The 20,376-nt window shown below is 43.8% G+C and overlaps 1 protein-coding gene across 4 annotated transcripts in view; it reads left to right on the top strand.

The window, feature by feature from the left end:
• The window catches only part of LOC139364553 (pre-B-cell leukemia transcription factor 1-like), a 45,096-nt gene extending 25,684 nt beyond the window's left edge, over window positions 1-19,412 (top strand). For 2 of the 4 annotated variants that reach the window (XM_071101377.1, XM_071101376.1), the window contains 6 exons: window positions 11,083-11,330; window positions 11,535-11,725; window positions 11,858-11,993; window positions 12,316-12,472; window positions 15,463-15,549; window positions 15,757-19,412. In XM_071101377.1, coding sequence (XP_070957478.1) covers window positions 11,083-11,330; window positions 11,535-11,725; window positions 11,858-11,993; window positions 12,316-12,472; window positions 15,463-15,506 — 776 coding nt within the window. In that variant the 3' untranslated portion in view covers window positions 15,507-15,549; window positions 15,757-19,412. Of the gene's footprint in view, window positions 1-11,082; window positions 11,331-11,534; window positions 11,726-11,857; window positions 11,994-12,315; window positions 12,473-13,914; window positions 14,046-15,462; window positions 15,550-15,756 lie in introns of all 4 variants that reach the window. The other 2 variants (XM_071101374.1, XM_071101378.1) reach the window with 2 other exon arrangements.
• Window positions 19,413-20,376: the final 964 nt, after the last annotated feature.

Here is a 20,376-nt window from a genome sequence, read left to right as displayed (position 1 = left end):
AGAGGGAACCTAAGTTAATCACATAGCTGTATGGGTTTTATTTTACTATTTTGAGACTTATAGCTGCAGCCATACCCTACATACATTGTATAGCCAAAGCTAATTGTATAATATTGTGAGGACTGGACTAATTACCAGGCAGCAGAGCCAAAGCTCAGTGTTATATTTTTACATCTTAAATCTTCTACAATTTCTTGTTAATGTTAAGTGAATATTTTCTTAAGATTCTATAGAAAATATTCAGTTCTGTTCTGTTCTGCATAGGTCTACTTATTCTTAGACTGAGAGATGGAGCAAACTGTTTTAAAGGAGGGAGGATTGTAGTGGGAGCACTGGGGTGTCAGGTGTGACTGTGGCAATGGCAAATGGTTTACATGGGTCAAGTAGGAGGACCCCATAGCAGAATTTTGCTTAGGGCCCCAGAGAGGTCAGGATCGGCTCTGAGCAAGGTTGGTGTTACATTCACTCTTCATAATCCCATGCTGCCAGTGCCAGCCCATAGCCAAATGTTTAGCTAGCTAGCTAAAGTTAGCATATTCCATAGCTAGCACAACATAGCTAGCTAGCTAAGGACACTGCACTAACTCGGCAGCTAACACAGGCAGCTGTTACATGGAAACTAGCTAATCCATTGTCATTTAATTATGTTAACACTAAATACTTCCTCCAAACTAGCTAGTGTTGTGTGCATTGTGTCTGTGCACTACCATTCCATAGCCTAATTGCATGAGAGGTGTGACTAGCATGTCTGTGGATGTATGGAGAAAATGGCCACTTTTTGAGGGGGGTTGTGCTCTTGGATTGGCCCAAAGTTAACTTGTTGGCCACTGCTGAGCATTACGCTTCTGCAAGTAGAATCAGTAGGTTTGTTGCTACTGGTTCAGCATGCAGCAGATACCACTATTGTTCTTGCAAATACAAAAAAGTACCTATTGGCAGTGAGATTCTGTGTTTCATTCTTTAAAGGCCCTCTCCTCAATTTGAAAAGAGACAGCTTCGTCACTTGGTTTGCTATAAAGCTGAGTGATACCGCTGGAGAAATTTAGGCCTACCTACTCTCAAATTCATAGATGCAAGGGATGACAGTGTATGATCTATCCTACATCGGAAGCCATGCCTGTGTTCCAGTGATCTTAGCCAATACCCCTCAGCTTGTTTCTCCTCTCCCTCTCTCCCGGTCAGTGGGAAGCTTGTTGTAAAAGCAGCCACTGTCAGTCCTCTTAATTAAAGACATGTAAATGTGGCCTCCCCTGGATTGCATTAATGGTGGCAGTAGCGGGCAGTTGGAGTGTCAGAGCTCCCAGTGCCCTAATCCCCACTAATTGAAGGATTAATTACAAATGATGGGAGGGAGCCTTCTAGCTTGGTTCCAGATATGTTGGTGCTGTCTTGCAGACAATGACCATAAGAGCTGGCAAGATGACACACAAACAGATCTGGGTCCAGAATAAGCACTTGTAGGACTCCTCCACACCAACCGGAGTCCCAGAGAGAGTATGTTTTTGTATATTTTACACACACACACACCATGACTGTGTCCAAAATGCCCCCCCCCCCCCCCGTGCCTTTTAAAGTGCATTACTTTTTAACAGACATGTAAAAAAAAATATATATCAAAAAAAAAAATTTAAAAAGGGCCTTCACTTCACTTGGATAGAATTCTCTCTAACTCATACATAGCAACTTGATTTAATAGACCACACACTGGCATATGTTGTGGCTTGCACCTTCCTTATGTGTGTGTGAGACTGCCCAGGATTAGTTAGTGGCTTATTGGCAGTATTAGGACTTCTTCTCCTGGTTAACATGTGGAGCTGCTGTGTTGTTCTCCGGAGAGGGAGTTTAGATTGGTGACACCTTGGATTTAGGCGTTGGATACTTGGTTAATCTACTCTAATCTGGCAGTCTCCCACAAAGGTGTAAACACAACACTCATACAATAATACACATAAACAAAACTCGGTCTGCAGCAGGGATCATCAACTAGATTCAGCCACGGGAGGATGGTCAGGAGGCCGGAACATAATTACTAATTATTTGTAGACCACAAATTCATCGCAAGAAGTCCAAAACGATATAATTGGACTAAACACAATTTCAAACCTTGTTAACATTTTGTATAGAATCACTTGTCTCTTTCTTATGCATGGGAGTACTTTTGTAACAAATTTCCTCAATTAAAATCACTTGGAGCTGATTTCCTGGTGTTTTACAGTCTTCTGTCCAACAATTAATCAAATTATTTTTTGCTTAGACCACTTGGAGGGACAAATAAAACCACTTGGGGAACCCTGCTCTACAGGCTGTATAGGGTAGCGTAGTGGTTAGAGCGTTGGGCTAGTAACCGAAAGGTTGCAAGTTCAATTCCCCGAGCTGACAAAGTACAAATCTGTCGTTCTGCCCCTGAACAAGCAGTTAACCCACTGTTCCTAGGCCGTCATTGAAAATAAGAATCTGTTCTTAACTGACTTGCCTAGTTAAACAAAGGAAAAATAAATAGTTTGTTTTAAGCAGGCTATGTTTGTGAGTAGCTTAACTAATTAGAGAACATTGTAGTTCCATAGATCTGTGCTATAATACTATTTTAATATAATCACTGTATTTGATTAGAGTGAGTGCTAGTGTAATCAGACAACCACCATCCAGCTCTCTCCCCGGTAACATCTGACTGTCATGGTACTCGTTGGTTTGTTATAAATGGCCGCTGCTCCTCTGATCTATTGCTTAATTGGCACCTCATTTGCATAACGCTGCAAATTAACAACCTCTCAAATGAGAGTTCATTTTTCAAAGTCTTTAGGAGCTCCTTCAGAGGCGACTAACGAGCACGGGAAAGCAGGCAGCTGGGCTGATGAGACAGAAGAGGGGGAAGATGAGGTGCCTACATGTACATATCACCTCGACTAACCTGTACACCCCACCCCCCCCCCCCCCCCCCCCCCCCCGCACTCCTTTTTATATAGCCTTGTTTCATTGTAACTTTTCTATTAAAATATTTTACTAACTTATTAACCAACAACGCTGTTATTATATATATATATATATATATATATATATATATATATATATATATATATATACACACACACACACACACACACACACACACACACACACACACACACACACACACACACACAGTGGGGAGAACAAGTACAACATTTGCAAGTTTTCCTACTTACAAAGCATGTAGAGGTCTGTCATTTTTATCATAGGTACACTTCAACTGAGAGACAGCATCTAAAACAGAAATCCAGAAAATCACATTATTTGATTTTTAAGTAATTCATTTGCATTTTATTGCATGACATAAGTATTTGATCACCTACCAACCACTAAGAATTCCAGCTCTCACAGACCTGTTAGTTTTTCTTTAAGAAGCCCTCCTGTTCTCCACCTGTATTAACTGCACCTGTTTGAACTCGTTACCTGTATAAAAGACACCTGTCCACACACTCAATCAAACAGACTCCAACCTCTCTACAATGGCCAAGACTAGAGAGCTGTGTAAGGACATCAGGGTAAAATTGTATATATATATATATATATATATATATATATATATATATATATATATATGTAAGGGCCTGTAAGTAAGAATTTCACGGTAAGGTTGTGTTAGGCGCATGTGAAATAACATTTTATTTGAGGGAGAGGGATGGAGAAGGAAGGATGGAGACAGACGGGGAAAGGGAGAGATGTCGTGTTGTACGGTATACTGAATCGTCATACCTTTTTGATATTAGAACATGAAAAACGGTTCGGTACTAGAATTTGTTACTTTCGGTACTTCTACTTGTGTCTCACGTCGTATACTGATTGAGAGGATCAAGTCTCTTATCAGCGCAACCGATGTCTCCTTATAGCTCGAGCTTCCTGCTTCTTGTCTGCTCCACTTACTCATTCGCTGGAGTCTGGGCTGCATCATGTTAGCTCCCCACTCATGCTGCACAGAAGTTAACACACTTGAATAATGCGACACAGCATGTAGAAATGTTGAAACTGTTAATTACTGTTTGCAAAACTGTCCGTGTTGGCTAGAACACATTCCAATGCAAGAAGATACCGGTAGCTTCCAGCTTTGTAGGCTAACTTTCCTTTCTAGCTTACTGCTGAAGCTAACATCAATTCACTACCCTATTACTTTTTGTGCTAAAATACAATCATTTGTCACCAAAAACTTTAATTCACTTAATCGTCTCTCCATCATGTCCAACGCTACTTTCCCCCATCGCCTGTCATGTCTCTTTTTCACGACCTCAACTGACTGTGTGCATTGTCATGAATGACATCATTACTGGGTTTAAAGAGAGAGCGCAAACTTATATATAAGAAGAGATTGCTACTTCTATGCAAATGTTGTTGATCAGTACAATAAAATAAGTCCCAAATGGAAGGCAAACCAATTTTTCATCTACAGCTACATGAAATCAGGTAAAACAAGCTCAATGCATTCAGTGAATAGGCCTCCTAGCCTACATCTTGATTTACCCAGTATATCAATAGAGATTTACTATTCAAATCAATGGTTACCATTTATATAGTTAGATTGGTAAAAACTTCAAAGTAGTTGTATAATGTATTCATGAATACATACTTGGCTGTATTTGACATTTTGACATCAACTTTTAAAATGTTATGAGATTGAACTCAAATGATGCTCAACGATTGAACAGAGCACGTTTCTGTCTTTATCAAGTGCCATTCTGTGATTTTGGCTAATAAGCTTTTTTGGGGGGTTTGGTATCGTCAAAATTCTGGTGTCATGACAAAACTAGGAGAGGGAGTAAAGACTGGGTTAGTTAAGGATGGATAGAGGGACAACGGCCACTTTAAGGGATACATCTACCCTCTGCCTAAACTCTGAGGGCTCCTGAGTGGCGCAGCAGTCTAAGGCACTGCATCTCAGTGTTAGAGGCGTCACGACAGGCCCTGGTTCGATTCCAGGCTGTATCACAACCGGCCGTGATTGGGAGTCTCATAGGGCGGCGCACAATTGGCCCAGCATCGTCCGGTGTAGGCAGTCATTGTAAATAAGAATTTGTTCTTCACTTCACTTGCCTAGTTAAATAAAGGTAAAAAAAATAAATAATACATTTTAAAAATCCTAAATACTGCTCAACCCTCTCTTCACCTGCTGCTCCTCTACCATCCACTCGTCTAGTGGATACTTATTATGGAGAATGTGTTGGATGCTATAGGTTCATATAGAGCACCTGAGAACATGGTGTGTGTTGAGCCATATAGGCCTAGATCTGATTGAAGCCTTTTGTCCCTGATTTGCTCTGGTCTCCATAGTTGTCATCTCTAGTTAATGAAGGGTTGATTTAATGCTTAATGGTGTTTGGTGTGTGTTTACCCAGGGTGGGACATCTTCCATTCACACTCCTCATCACACTGTGTTGACATTGACTGCTCACCACTCCCTCACTCAGGAAGGAAGCACACTGACCGTTTGTTTGTTTTTTTGTGAGTGTGTACCTGGGTGTGTGCCACAGGGTTTCAGTAAGGAGGACCATTGCAACCACAGACGCTGCTTAAAGCAAGACCTGACGCATCCTTCCTCACTACTGCCCCTCTCCAAAAAGTACCACTCAACTTGGTGGAATGAATCATTTTTAAATGTTTTATTTAACTAGGCAAGTCAGTTAAGAACACATTCTTATATAAAATGACAGCCTACTCCGGCCAAACCCAGAAGACGCTGGGCCAATTCTGCGCCGCCCTATGGGACTCCCAATCACGGCCGGTTGTGATACAGATTCGAACCAGGGTGTCTGTACTGACGCCTCTAGCACTTAGACCGCTGCGCCACAGAATGTAGTCCAAATGTACACCCTGTGTACTTTAAGATGTTACGATGCCCTCAGCTCCCTACTTATGAACCGCTAGCCTCACCTTTTGTACAGCATGTTTGCCAGTGGACGTAACCGACTGGGTTTCAAGACTGTGTTAGCCTGTTGAGCTAAAGCCTTGCTTCAGGTCTCAGGCAAGGTTCGTTGTCATCTGAGCGTGCTTCACCACCTCTGTTACACCAGGGATATGTTATTATTTGTGTTAGAAGGAGGAGGGAAAATGGAAGAGGATACCCCTGGAGTAGGAATACTACTGCAGACAGCACTCAGATGACTCCCGCTGTAGCATAGGGATCCTAATTCAACCTGTGGGTTCAGTAACAGTCTTCAATTTCCTCCCGGGGCCCAGAGTCACTTTTACACTCCTTCCTTCCTGATGCCACAGAACGCTCACTAGGTTGCTTTCATCATAACATTTCAAATGACGAGTACTCATTATAGAATTCTATGGGTGTCATAGAACTGAGTTGAAAATATTTAAAATGTTTTATATATATGTGATATTTTTATCATATTTTCTACCTCGTCTTAGACTGGGAGGTTTGCTCATAGTGAATTTATTTCACAAAGTTTACTGCACATCCTTCTCATCCCCCCCCCCCCACATCCTTTCACTTGGTACTGGCGGCGAATTCGCCTGAATGTCAAGCCTCGACTCGTATGTAGTTTTTTTTTTTCTTGTGTAAAGGTTACATGTAGCTTTTAACTTTCTTTCTGTTCAACCATTCTTTTCCTCTGGATTTATTTATGGCCAGTTATGGAATAGTGGTAAGAGCATTTCCATTCTTATCATTCTGCTGTTCCCTCTTGCCACTTTTTTTTTCTTTTTTCTGCCTCTCTCTCTGCTTTTATGTCTGCTCCTGTGACTCCCTTGTTTTTCCAATTCTCCTTGGTTCTCCTTCTAGGCTACCCTTTCTCCTTACCTTTTTTATTTTTCCCTTCTCCCCCTCTCCCTGGTTTTCTCCCTCAGCGAAAGGCTGAGAATACTCAAAGGAGCTGATGCAATTAAAATGCTAATCCTGTCTGTCTACAGGGAGGAGAGGAGGAGGAGAGGTGGGGGCTGACAGCATGAGGGATTGCAGCTCACATGGAGAACTCGACTGAAATGGAGAACAGAGGGAGGCGCTGGGAGAGAGGAGAAAGGGGGATACAAGAGCGTGTGTGTGTGTGGGGGGGGGGGGGGGTCGTCAGAGTGATAAGGGGATGCAGGACAGAGCGAGAGAAGATAGAAGTGTGTGTGCGCCATGAGCTGAGGGATGGATGATGGCCTGAATGTGTTCGGGGTACATGCATCTCCCCCTAATTTACTGAAGACACTGCTGCTCTGTTAGGGTGGCCTTCAACCTCACCCTGCCACACATGTAGGCCGAGAGCCAGGGCTTCTCAACTCTGACCCATCGAGGTCCGGAGTCTGCTGCTTTTCTGTTCTACCTGATCATTAATTACACACCTGGTGTCCCTGGTCTAAATCACTCCCTGAATAGAGAGGAGCAATAAAAACCATGTAAAAAAAAAATATATATATGTAAAAAATGCAGTGGAACTGGCTTTGAACTCCCGAGTTGAGTTTGAGGGGCCTAGAGAGTGGGTGTGTACCTACCTACCTGCGCTACCTACTAGGTCTACTACGCACAATTGTGTTCTAGCCTGTGTGCAGGAACCAGGTGTGTCTACGACACAGCATAGCGATTTTGGCTGTGAGGCAGAAATGAGCTTCGGGATTATGTATGCAGTGGAAACCCTAGCTGGAGAGCCTGAATATTTCATAGTATGGCTGTAGCTCTCCTCTATTTCTCGCCTTGTGCCTCTTCTCTTCTCCCTGCCACTCTCAAAATGCCACACAACCTGGCTAACCCTAGGGTGCTATTGTGTGGTTTTTACTATAGAATTGTATTGTGGCCGCAAACACCAGCTCCTTATTGCTTTATTGGAAAATGCATTACGACTGCTCAGTACTGAGTGCTAATAGTTTTGTGTGTGTGATTGTCAGAAATCACAGCTTAATAGTTGTAGTAATTAGTGGAATTTGAGGTCATTAGGGGCTACAGCTGGGGGCTATAATAATGCCGGGTGGGAGGGTGTGTCTCAGCAGAGAGGTTGGGGGCCGGATGGAGGGGAAAGACCCGGAGAGGCATGATTGACCCTTTGGGCTGTAGGTCAGTTGGCTACTCCTTCTTCTATGACCACTGCATCCATGTATAACACTACCTGACACATTTATTTGATTAAGTGTGTTTTGCCTGGAGTGCTAGATGGGTGGGGTTTGTACCTTTGGGACTATTCCATTGACGTTGTTGGTCTACACAAGCTCAGTCAAGCGCAGCTAAAATATTTGGTAGGTAGTAAATACTATTTCAAGTTTTTCGAGCCAATGTCTGATGAATATTCTGAGCCTCTAGTGTATTGCACTGGCTGCTGCCTCTGCTGGATCGGGAAATGGTTAGTCTGGAACAGTGTCTGGGACCGGACAGCTCACACTGACTTCTACACACACACACACACACTCTGGAAGCTACAAACTTACTGGAGAGCACAGATGCACAACACACACAGGATAGCAGGATAGGCTAATCCTCTAACACTATTAAAGCAATCTACTCAGACCAGCACACACCAAACTTTAGAAAACGTAGGAAGTGGTTGCATAGTTTGCATACACATCTTAAAAGCACTTTCTCTCTAACTAGCCTATAAGTACTAAAGTACAGCTTTGTTAGTGGAGAGGGAGAGAAAAGGAGGGAGGGAGAGAGGGATGGGCCAATCGGGGTCATTCGTTCAGTCCGCTGGGTCTGCTACATTCCTGAGCCATGAGAGGGGGAGCAACAGAGAAGGAATGTGTCTCGGAGAGAACCGAGAGAAAGCGGATCTAGATGGTGAAAACAACAGGCAAGAGGGAACAAGAAAAAGGAGGGCAACAGCAGGGGAGGAAAAAAGTTTCTAGGAAAGGAGGGAAAGTTGGATAGAAGTTAAGAGAAGAGAGAGCATTGTTTAGGGCATGTGAAGACTGATGGGGGAGAGAGTGGGCAGAATTGTTAGGATGCACTTTAAAGTAGTACACTAAAAGAAGGGATACTGACTTTATTGTGCAAACATCCTTACCTCAAGTGTTCAGTAACTACATGTTAAAGCCACAATCCAGAGTTTGTGTTGTAGTCCAACAGCAACCCTGCCACTTGGTTGTGTATAATTTTCAAGAATCAATGGGTAGGCCTATATCATTAACATTGAACTGCAGGAAATATCCCAGATGATGCATTTACTGTTCAGCATAACTCTCCCGTGGCTGTGGTAACCCAGAGAGAACAAAGCTGGTAGAAATAGAATTGTCCTGTTTTTCCTCTGTTCCAGAACTGTAAGCTGTGCAGAACAAGGCATTTACAGCTGATAGTAATGGCTTTAACAAAAATACTTTATTATTCCATGCAAGAGGAAAATGTGTCTCCAGCTGTACCCAACCCCGTCGACATACACACGTTTATATACTGAACAAAAATATAAAAGCGATATGCAACAATTTCACGGATTTACAGTTCATATAAGGAAATCAGGCAATTGAAATGAATTCATTAGGCCGTAATCAATGGATTTCACATGAATGGGCAGGGGCGCAGCCATGGATGGGCCTGGGAGGGCAGAGGGTGTCCGGGTGGCTGGTCTCAGATGATCCTGCGGGTGAAGAAGACGCATGTGGAGATCCTGGGCTGGCGTTGTTTCACGTGTTCTGCGGTTGTGAGGCCAGTTGGGCGTACTGCCAAATTTTCTTAAACAACGGCTGCGGCTTATAATAGAGAAATTAACATTACATGTCAGCAGCTCTGGTGGACATTCCTGCAGTCGACATGCCAATTGCACGCTCCCTCAACTTGAGACATCTGTGTTGTGTGACACAACTGCACATTTTTAGTGGCCTTTTATTGTCCCCAGCACAAGGTGCACCTGTGTAATTACCATGCTCTTTAATCAACTTCTTGATATGCCACACCTGTCAGGTGGATGGATTATCTTGACGAAGGAGGAATGCTCACAAACGGGAATGTAAAGACATTTGTGCACACAAAAGATCCAGAAATGTCCCACATGCACAAAAAGCTTATTTCTCAATTATTTCAGCTCATGAAACATGAGGCCAACACTTTTACATATTTTTGTTCAGAATATATTCCTGTACTGTTAGCAGCAGAACAGTAAGTTGGACAGAACAGGCTCAGAAAGCTACTGGTCTTGGCTTTTAGTACAGGAGTGCTTACAGGCCCCTTATACCACCTTCACGCTACTGAGCCAAACCAAGCCAAGATGCTTGCCTGGGTCGTTTGCACATTGACCATAGTTGCTTGAAAGGGCAATGTACAGTATAGCATGATGGTGTTAAAACAAAGGCTGTGAGTCAGAAGTTTGTGTATAGGAGTCTGTGTGCATTGAGAGCAGTGTGTACGCGTGTTTTTGCACCTGAGTGTACTGTGTGCCTCCGTGTGTGTGTCTATCTGTAAGAGAGAGAGAGAGATGAGTGCATGGCTGGGGGCTGACAGAGGTCCTGGGTTTAATACAGTGGAATAGCGGAGCGGCTGAAAGCTGTACTTATGGCCAGCCGAGCTTGTAGTGACAGCACATGCACTCCCATTACTCCGCCCATGTCTCACATTGCTCCTGCCTGCCTGCCTCTCTCTGCTCTGTACTGGCAGCCTGCCACCAACTGAGGCGCCACACTGCCACCTGGTGTTAGAATAGGGTACTGCTACTTTAGAACCCTATCCCCTTTATAGTGCACTGCTTTTAGGGTGCCATTTGTGACCAATAGCTAAGTGACGAGAGAATTGGCAGGGTTGTTTTGACAGCTTTTACTGACAGTTTTACTACCATATTGCCTATACCTATCCAACTTCCTCAGATCTACTTTAAGTTAAGTGTCTAGGGTAGGGGAAGGGGCGGCAGGGTAGCCTAGTGGTTAGAGCGTTGGACTAGTTACCGGAAGGCTGCAAGTTCAAATCCCAGAGCTGTCGTTCTGCCCCTGAACAGGCAGTTAACCCACCGTTCCTAGGCCGTCATTGAAAATAAGAATTTGTTAAGTTCTTAACTGACTTGCCTAGTTAAATAAAGTTTTTTTTTTAAAAGAAGGGAAAAGGGGGGGTTGAATCTGAATGAGCCTGACGTTGCAGTTGAGACAACCCTTTTTATCCTTAATGCCTGATTGATTTGATATATTGAATTTCTTCTTTTTTTTCGCCTCAAGTGCTGAGTATCCGAGGCATTCAGGATGAGGACCCCCCAGACCCCCAGATCATGCGCCTGGACAACATGCTGCTGGCTGAGGGCGTGTCTGGCCCGGAGAAGGGCGGGGGCTCGGCTGCAGCAGCTGCGGCCGCAGCAGCAGCAGGAGGGTCACCCGGTGCCGACGGCGGCATCGAACACTCAGACTACAGAGCCAAGCTGGCACAGATCAGACAGATCTACCACTCTGAGCTGGAGAAATATGAACAGGTAGGAGAGAGGGAGAGACTCATTTACACAGATTTCCCCATCTAAGCTGGAGAAATAGGAACAGCACACACATTTCGCTCTCCTTCAAAGATTGGTTTGTTCCTGAGAATTTGTATTATTTTGTATAACTGAATTTAAGTTTCAAATTTGTTTTGAAAGTCCCATCTCTCCCTCCTTCTCCTCCTCCTCCGCCCTACACCCCAGGCGTGCAGTGAGTTCACCAACCACGTGATGAACCTGCTGAGGGAGCAGAGTCGCACGCGGCCCATCTCTCCCAAGGAGATCGAGCGCATGGTGGCCATCATCCACCGCAAGTTCAGCTCCATCCAGATGCAGCTCAAACAGAGCACCTGTGAGGCCGTCATGATTCTACGCTCCAGATTCCTCGACGCCAGGTCCGTGTGTGCTTTTCAAGAGTTTTGCAGTAATTTAATTTGTAATCTGCAGCGCGTTTTAAAATTGTTCCGAGATTATGAATATTGTCTGACTGACTTTGTGTGTGTGTGTCGTATCGATGTCTCTGTCAGGCGTAAGAGGCGTAACTTCAACAAGCAGGCTACAGAGGTGCTGAACGAGTACTTCTACTCCCACCTGTCCAATCCCTACCCCAGTGAGGAGGCCAAAGAAGAGCTGGCCAAGAAGTGTGCCATCACAGTCTCACAGGTACCGTACCGCACCACACGCTTCTGCTGCCAGTGGACTTATCAGTACTGAAACCAGCTTTTCCCATTCTAGTGTATAGGTGGGGGGCCGGTTCCCCTGCCTAAAATAATTTGGCTTTATTTGGTTTCAATTGAAAGTGTCAGGTGACTGAAAATGTACTGAAACAGAGATGGACTACCTGACATTTTCCAGTAAGAACGCTTGTTTTCGTTTTCCGTTGGGAAACCTTTTGCTACAGAGCTATTCACTGATGAATACAACCCTGGAAAGAAATATAAGGAAAACACTGACTAATACACTGGTCTATCCGTCTCCCCCTCAGGTTTCTAATTGGTTCGGCAACAAGAGAATACGGTACAAGAAGAACATTGGTAAGTTCCAGGAGGAAGCGAACCTCTACGCAGTTAAAACAGCGGTGGATGCTGCCAGCGTGTCGGCGCAGGCTAGCCAGGCTAACTCTCCGGCGACGCCCAACTCAGGTACCGTGTGCCCCTTCCAACCACCCCTGACCCCCACCCCTCCATCCATATCTCAATCACCCTGCCTCCTCACACCAATCAGCTGATGTTCATGCTATTACACACACACAGTGTAGTTCATACACACTGGCAGAAGTGTAGAACCACATACATGGAACGAGGACTCTCTCTGTCTGGCTCGCTCTCTGTCTGGCTGTATGCCTCTGTCTGGCTCTCCATCAGACTTTTCTACTGCTCTTCTGCTTGTTTGTTGTCTGCGTTGCTGTGATGTTATTGCACTCACAAGGTTTTCTATAGAGGAGAGATTATTTACACTATCTTACTTTGAGCCAGATTGATAATCTCCTTGTTAAAAGTTGCCTTATTGTTGTAGAAAGTGGTCATTTTCAGGGTTAAATGTATCTTGACTCAGCAGCATCTTTGATGTAGTAGGAAATGACCGTCATCCCCCATCTGATCATAAATCCAATTCCAATCACTAACCAATGTGTTTTTTTTTCTTTTCTGAATGGTCTCTGTTCAATTTCACCACTTCCTCTTTCGATGTCATCATTTTAACATTATTTATTTAGCCTACTACTACTGCAAACTGTCTTTATGTAGGGGCCAGCACACCTTTACATTAGTGTACAGTATACACACACACACACACACACACACACACACACGAGTGTACAGTATATACACACACGCACCCTTATGTACCAGCTACCCCTATTTGCTCAGGAAGCAGACAGGAGCAGGTAGGTGATGTACCATTCAGTCATTGTGAGCCGTGCTGTATGCCTGCCTCATGGAAATAGAATCTATTATCTGGATTCTATTTCTATGGTCTGCCTCTACCGCAGTAAGATTACAGCTCGCTGGTGGACTGTCGAGTGTTAGGACTCAAGACTTGCCAACTGATTATGTCTGACTTCCACTTTATGATGCTCACTTGTTACAGTGTAACTAAAACGTTGACCTGATTTTTTTAATCTAATAAGACATATTTGTGTTGTCTTGATTTTGGTCCGTTTCAAACAAGAAAGTTGCAGTTGGCCTATAGTTTGGCCATTTTCATATTCTCCTGCGCTCGTCTCATACTTAATTCACAGCAATGTGAGGAAGTTGGGAATTGAGGATCCATCTGTACATGTATTGGATCATCTTGACACCCAGAAGGCTGTGTCATGAGGGACTAATTCACTGCTCAACCCATTCTAAATACTCTGACTGGTCCACGATCCTCATGTTTTCAACACTAGCAAACGGTTTGTGAGCACGGGTCTGACTGTCTCTTTTCAAAAGCCAGTGTCCTTTAACTTCCTGGTTGAACTGTGATCTCTGACCCCTGGCACACTGCGGTGCCTGATTTGGCTGACACGGCCGCACAGAGGTGTCTGACTGACAGAGCCACACTGAGATGCCTGATTGGCTGACACAGCGTGTGTTGCCTGCAGGGTCGTCGGGGTCATACAGCTTGTCTCATGCAGGCGACGCTGCAGCTGCTGCCTACCTCGGCCTGCACCCCTCGAACCTCAACGGGGCTGGGGAGGCCGTCCTCAACATCGCCCCCTCTCTGCAGCCCCAGGTATGCACTGAGGACCTCTAGGAAAGCCTGCCTCAATACCACAACCCCCTCCAACCCAGTCCCTATAGGGTTGCACAATTCCTGTAATGTTCCCAAAATGTCCTGGTTTTCCTGAAATCATGGTTGGAGGATTTCTGGAATCAGGAGTGAATTGTGAAGGCAATCCTGGAATTTGTTCAAACAAGATTTCTGGAAGAAGAAAAAAACAGGGCATTTTGGGGAGGTTTCCAGGATTTTGCCACCCCAAAACCAGTGACCCAAAAATTCCTGGACAGCAGCTCCTCCTAGCACCTACTAGCTATGATGACCCCAACCTCCCTCTCCTCACCCCTGCCCTAGCATCACCCCTGATTCTTTAACACCCAACCCAAGACCTCCTGTCCCTGGTCCACTTAGTAGAGAAACACACCTCGTGGTGCATTTTGACCCTCCTCCCCTCTCTCTCCAGCCCCCTCCACATAACCTTGTTTCAGTTAAGCCTTTGGTGTGCCTACCTTACCATTCTCCCCCAGTTATTTATCCATCCATTTCATCGCTCTATGTCCACATTTGCTTCTCCAAATGGCACCCTATTCCCTATGTAGTGCACTACTTTTGAGAGAGATGGTGCCGTTTTGGACGCATGCAGCCCATTGCTATCTCTCTCCATCCTGTCACCACGGAAGCCTGAGGACCCCTCTACTCCCCCATTACTCTGCCGTTGTTGTTGCCCTCCACCTCGTCACTGTTCTGTTTGTAAACCTGTGGAAGTGCGCTGTTGTTGTTGAAGAGGATCCACAGATTTCTGCTGTAAACAGCCTGACGGTCAGTGTCAGAGAGGCTGAGGGAAAATCCTTTCCTTGAGTCGTCGTGTCCGCCGCTCCCCTCGCATGCTTCTCAAAATTGGAGGAGAATGTCAGAGGGGAGAGACCGCTGGCTTTCTCATCCCAGAGAGAGGTTTTGATAAGGAGGCGAGGAGAGGGGACAAATGCAATTTTGAGATTCTCCCTGGCTAACCGGACGGTAGGCAGCGTTTTGTGACTGCAGAGAGGCAGAAAGTGAGGGTTTTACAGACAAGTGATTAGAGGTTAGCTAGTAGGGAACCAGAAGTCCGAACCAAGAGCCATGCTGTTTTTGCATTGACAGATACAGCAGAGGTTTGTGGAAGCTTTAAAGTTCCTTTCATGACCACCTGTGTTTGTGGTATCCCCTGATTGATCCGCAAGTACGTTTATGTGTGTGCCAGACCTGGGTTCAAATGTTATCTTCCAAACATGCACAAAGTATTTGAAAGGAAACAAATTATTTTTGAACCCATGTCGTGTGTGTTTTTCTATGCTTGTGGGGACCTAAAATTCCCCCCAAGGATAGTAAAACAAGGAAAGTGTGTGTGTGTGCATGCATCTCGCCTGATGGCGCCTGTCTTGTCTCCCTCCAGGTGGATACCCTGCACCGTGCTACACACCTGACGGCAGGCTATGAGGAGCTGACCACTAGCTCACTCTACATCCCACGCCACCTCGACGTAAGTCAAATCTCCCTAATTATCTTTATTTTTGTATCCCTTTCATTTAGACCGAAAGAAATGCATGCCTATCAACCAAGTATTTGTAGTCCAGGCAAATGTATTTGCAGTGTTTTACAAGTGGATTTTACTTGGGTCACAACACACCTGTATTAACAGGTGAAACAAAACTGTCTTTGTTTTTCTATCCTGGTTCTTTACTTCTAGCCTAGCAACAGCTGGCAGGACAACACCCAACCCCCCTCCGTCACCTCTCCACCAGGCCCCCCTGGCAGCGTTCACTCTGACACCTCCAACTGAGACACACCCCCCTTTTCTTCCACCCCTCCATCCTGCCCGCCTCTCCACTCGGTCCGGACTGGGCAACTCATGCCAGGCGCTGTACACACACTTCTGTGGACCGTTAAGATGGACAAGTGAACAGAAGACATTTACCTTCCTTCCATCCTACAGAAATTCTGGAGGCTCCTTTTTAGGGGAGGAGACTGACTGGCGCCTGATCATGACATCATAACCCCTCGCCGCCTCCAGGACCTTTGGGGAACTACTAACCCAACCAACCTGGCTGTGTAGGGCAGGTGATGATCACTGATGACTGTACATTACCTGTGTATATGTTCATGTCAACTCCAGTGTTCACAGCCTGTCCATTACCTGTCCCCTGTGAGGTTCTGGTGTTGATGCATGTGATAGTGGTCACACACACACACTAACGCCAGGCGCTGTGGCGAAAGGGATCACAAGACGTGCTCTGCTCACCTTGCTTGTACCAAAGTGATGTCCTCTCTCCTTCCCCCAACCTGATAATTGTCACCCTCCTTCTATTCCTCTGAGAACCAACTAGTAACACAGGCACCTTCCATCTTTTAGTATTGCTGATGCTTTCAGTTTGGGGGGAATATTTTTAAGTGAGTGCTTTATAGGTCAGATATGCACACACCACCCACCTTTTACAACCCCTCATATGGAACATGGACATAGATCTGTCAAGCACAAACTTTTGCACCTTTTTCCAGGTGCTTCTACCCGGTGACAGTAGTTCTGGGGAGTTGAGCATACAGTACAGGACAGGACTGAAGATGAAGGGAGTGGCGAAATGAATGATCCTCTTTAGTCCTCCAGAGGTCGTTTCTATTGCGTCCCCCTTCGCTTAGTCATCAAAAGCTATAGACTCTTTGTAGATGTTATTTACCTCTGTCGGTCAACTACTTTTAGTTGATTGTAGCTCCCCCCCCCCCGCCTAACGTTGTTTCACAAAGAAATGCACCAGCCACCAAATAAACACATTTTGTTGATAGAACCTAAATATGGTGTTGGGACGGTGAAATGGATGGCATGAAATACGTTTTGGGGCAGAGCATTGGTGGGTGGTGGGGGGGGGATGTGACATGAAAATGTTTTTAAATATTTGTGACAGTCTTCCAATGCATGTAGGCTTTTTTTAGGTGTTCAGTGATGGGTCTTATTTTAAATATTCAAATTATTTAGCTTCTTCACTTTTGTTTTCTCAAAGACACAGACCAAAAAGGAGTAGATGCGTTATGCTGTATGTACAGAGTTCTCAGATGTCTCAGTCGGGAAGGCTTAATAAATACGGCCCAGCCTTATGGGGTAAGGCTGGGCTGTATTCATTAGGAACAAAACTGGCTGAAACGGGGAGCGACTTACCTGAATTTGTCCAACAGAAATGCTTGTTTTCGTTTGCCGTTGCTATACATTTTTGCTACGGTGCAAAATATTTAGCTTACGGTGTACACTAATGAATAGGACCCTGGGTTTATACTCCACCAAACGGTCTCTGGATCAGAACATTACTGGGGTGTGCGACATGCACCGAAGTGCGTGAAGTCACAAAGAGGTTATTGAGTACATCTAGTGTAGATTCAGCCTTTACATTTATTTTTTTTATCAGTTCTTCTTTGGTGTATTTAACAACTGTGGCCTCACCACTAGCAGGGTATTGTTCATTAGGGCCAAAACCTTTTAAAACCGAGTGATATGGGGAGATGCTACTGCCTGAACTTAGCCAATAGGGATACGTTTTTTTTGGTCGCAAACCGTTTTGCTACGTCGTGCCCTACTGAACAGGACTCTGGTGGAAGTCCCCAGTCCAGACAGGGCTTGAAAAGTAGCATCTACTCATAATAATCTGTTTAGCTCACAGGCCACACTAGAACTTTGCATCGTACCAAAAATACCAGTTATCAATAATGTAATTATGATGATTATATTTCACACCAAAAAGTTGGTGAATAAAAAGTCTCCCATTTTGGTAGAGGGAATTGTATTTGTACTTTTTTTAATGGTTTTGTCAGGCCTCGTGGCATTTGAGTTTGGGGTAATATGGGGGGGGGGCTGTTATGTCCGTCACACCAGTGCTAAAGAATTGGTTGTATTGGTGCCGTGGAGACCGAGCATCGTTGCCGCAGAGAGCCAGAGCATTGTTGCCTTCCATGGGAAGGCATGTTTTCTCCCTTGACTCCATCTCAGAATCTGCTGGTAAAAATGGGTCCTATTGGTAAGCCCTATGATTTGACCAATCAGCAAGGGCTTTAACTGTTCTTAATAACTTTTACCAAAAAGGCAGCGCTGGTTTTATGATAAACAAGGTAGTCTTTAGAGTCAAATCAGAGTTTCTCTGATTTTAATTTCCTTTGTAGTTTAAATTCAGCTTTTTTTTATTTTCTTTTTACAATCATACATCACCTGTTAAGAGTACCGGGCATTTTGATAAAGAAAGGACAAACTATATATTAAACATATATACGGACATTTTCAATGTAAAATTGGAGTTTTGTTAAATACAGACATCGTTACAGAGCGCTCTTATATTGTATTACCCAAATTAGTGTCCTTGTTTACTGTTATATTATAAACATTTCATATGGCTTATTATAACTTACAAATAATGCTGCCACTACTACACCAAATTAGTTCCCTCTTCCTGTCTTTTTCTACCAGTCGTAAATGGATGTCACTGTACAGATTGTGGAATGTTTGTTTTTATCTTTCTATAAACCCAATGCTTTATTTTTGCTTTTCTTTTTGGGTGAATTGAATGGTTGTTTGGTCATTAACATTCTCCTGAGGTTGGGGTCGAGTTATTTTTTTTATTTTTATGATTATTTGCATATTTTAATTTGGGATATATGTTCGTTGAGGTTGCAGTGTGGGGGTTATGGGTATTGTAGTTTGGTGCTGTGTAAATTCCAATTGGAACTTGAGAATTTGTGAAACCGCATTTTAGCAATAACTCCTGAATTAATGCTAGAGCCATTGTTGGCCATCTTGAATGCATTTAAATCAGCCCTTACCTCAACAGCTGGGGGAAAAACGTCCTTCACACACATTTTAGAAATCCCTCGATTTCCCTTATCCATTTAATTTCAGCCATCATTGGTGAATTTGAGTTCTCCCAGTATTTTGTAGCAACAGTACAGTTCAATGCAAAAATAGAGCTACACAGGTTGAGCCAATACTGAGTCAACCTACTGTAGGATTCTACCACAGAATATTCTACCATTCTAATTCTTTGATTCTACCTGCGGCCGTAGAATTCCACAGCACCAAATCAAACGATAAAAGGTTTAATGTAATGTGTCATTTTTTGTTTTATTAGTATCTTTGTATATTTCTCCCTCTTCTTCGTCCCACTGTATTTTAAATACCACCTTGTCTATCTCTACCTCTGTCTCTCAGTTTCTCTTGTATATAAAACCCCACTGTTTCAAGACCTGTGAGTCTGTATGAACTCCTTTTATACCTCAACTTTAGAATTGTTCTAGAACGAGTATTAAGAATGACAAGTTGTAGTGCTCCTTATTAGAAGAAAAAAACTAATAAAATATTTGTGCTTTTCATTATTTGGGGTTGGTTGAGTTTTATTTTTATTTTTAAATATGCTCTTGTGACATTTACAAATAAAATAATGACACCATTTAATGGTATTTTACCTAATCACAGTATTCTGGCAATGTGTGTATTCAACATTCAAATTAAGCACAAAGTATAATTAATCCTGGACACAGCACTTAGCTGTGGTACATTGGCCACATCACAAACCCCCGAGGTGCCTTATTGCAATTATAAACTGGTTACCAACGTAATTAGAGCAGTAAAAATAAATGTTTTGTCATACCTGTGGTATACAGTCTGATATACTACGGCTGTCAGCATTCAGGGCTTGTACCACCCAGTTTATAATAGCCTGTAAACGCCTGCAGGAGGACTTGATTTGAAACCTGATAAGTGGTCCTCTAGCTAAGTTGGTAAAGGTGGAGCATGGCACTTGCAATGCCAGGATTGTGGGTTCGATTCACGGGACCAGCCGTACTCTAAATGTATGCATGCGTAATCGAATATCGCAGTTTCAACTATAGTTTCCTTTGAAGTAAATGGTGAAACGGTGATATTCAGTTTAAATTCCAGGCTTCCCAATATCCCCATGCTAGTATTTTTAAAGCATCTCATGGCTCTTTTTTATAATGTATCACAGAATTGAACTGTGGCATATGGACGTAGTCTTTCCCTAGACAGTTTATAGAGTATCCCAGTGTTAAGATAAACAAAACATACTGTACACGTACAAACAAGCATCCCAAAATATACACATGAAAGTATGGTGTCATAAATAACCATATTTTCCAGTGCCCTCCTGTTTCTTCAACCCCACTAAGGACTGTATCAATCTGTATCGTGGAAGTTCAGTGTGATAAATGTAAAGGCAATGTTGCAATTACCTTTTAAATTTCTATTGTGCAATCTGAAATGCTTTAGCGACATTGAATAGAGCCCTAAATTCATGAGTGGTGGTTGATCTCATGTCCA

The sequence above is a fragment of the Oncorhynchus clarkii genome, chromosome 13, assembly GCF_045791955.1.
Source record: "Oncorhynchus clarkii lewisi isolate Uvic-CL-2024 chromosome 13, UVic_Ocla_1.0, whole genome shotgun sequence".
NCBI lineage: Eukaryota > Metazoa > Chordata > Actinopteri > Salmoniformes > Salmonidae > Oncorhynchus > Oncorhynchus clarkii.
The sequence above is the reverse complement of the archived record's forward strand: the minus strand, read 5'-3'. Positions and strand labels throughout refer to the sequence as shown.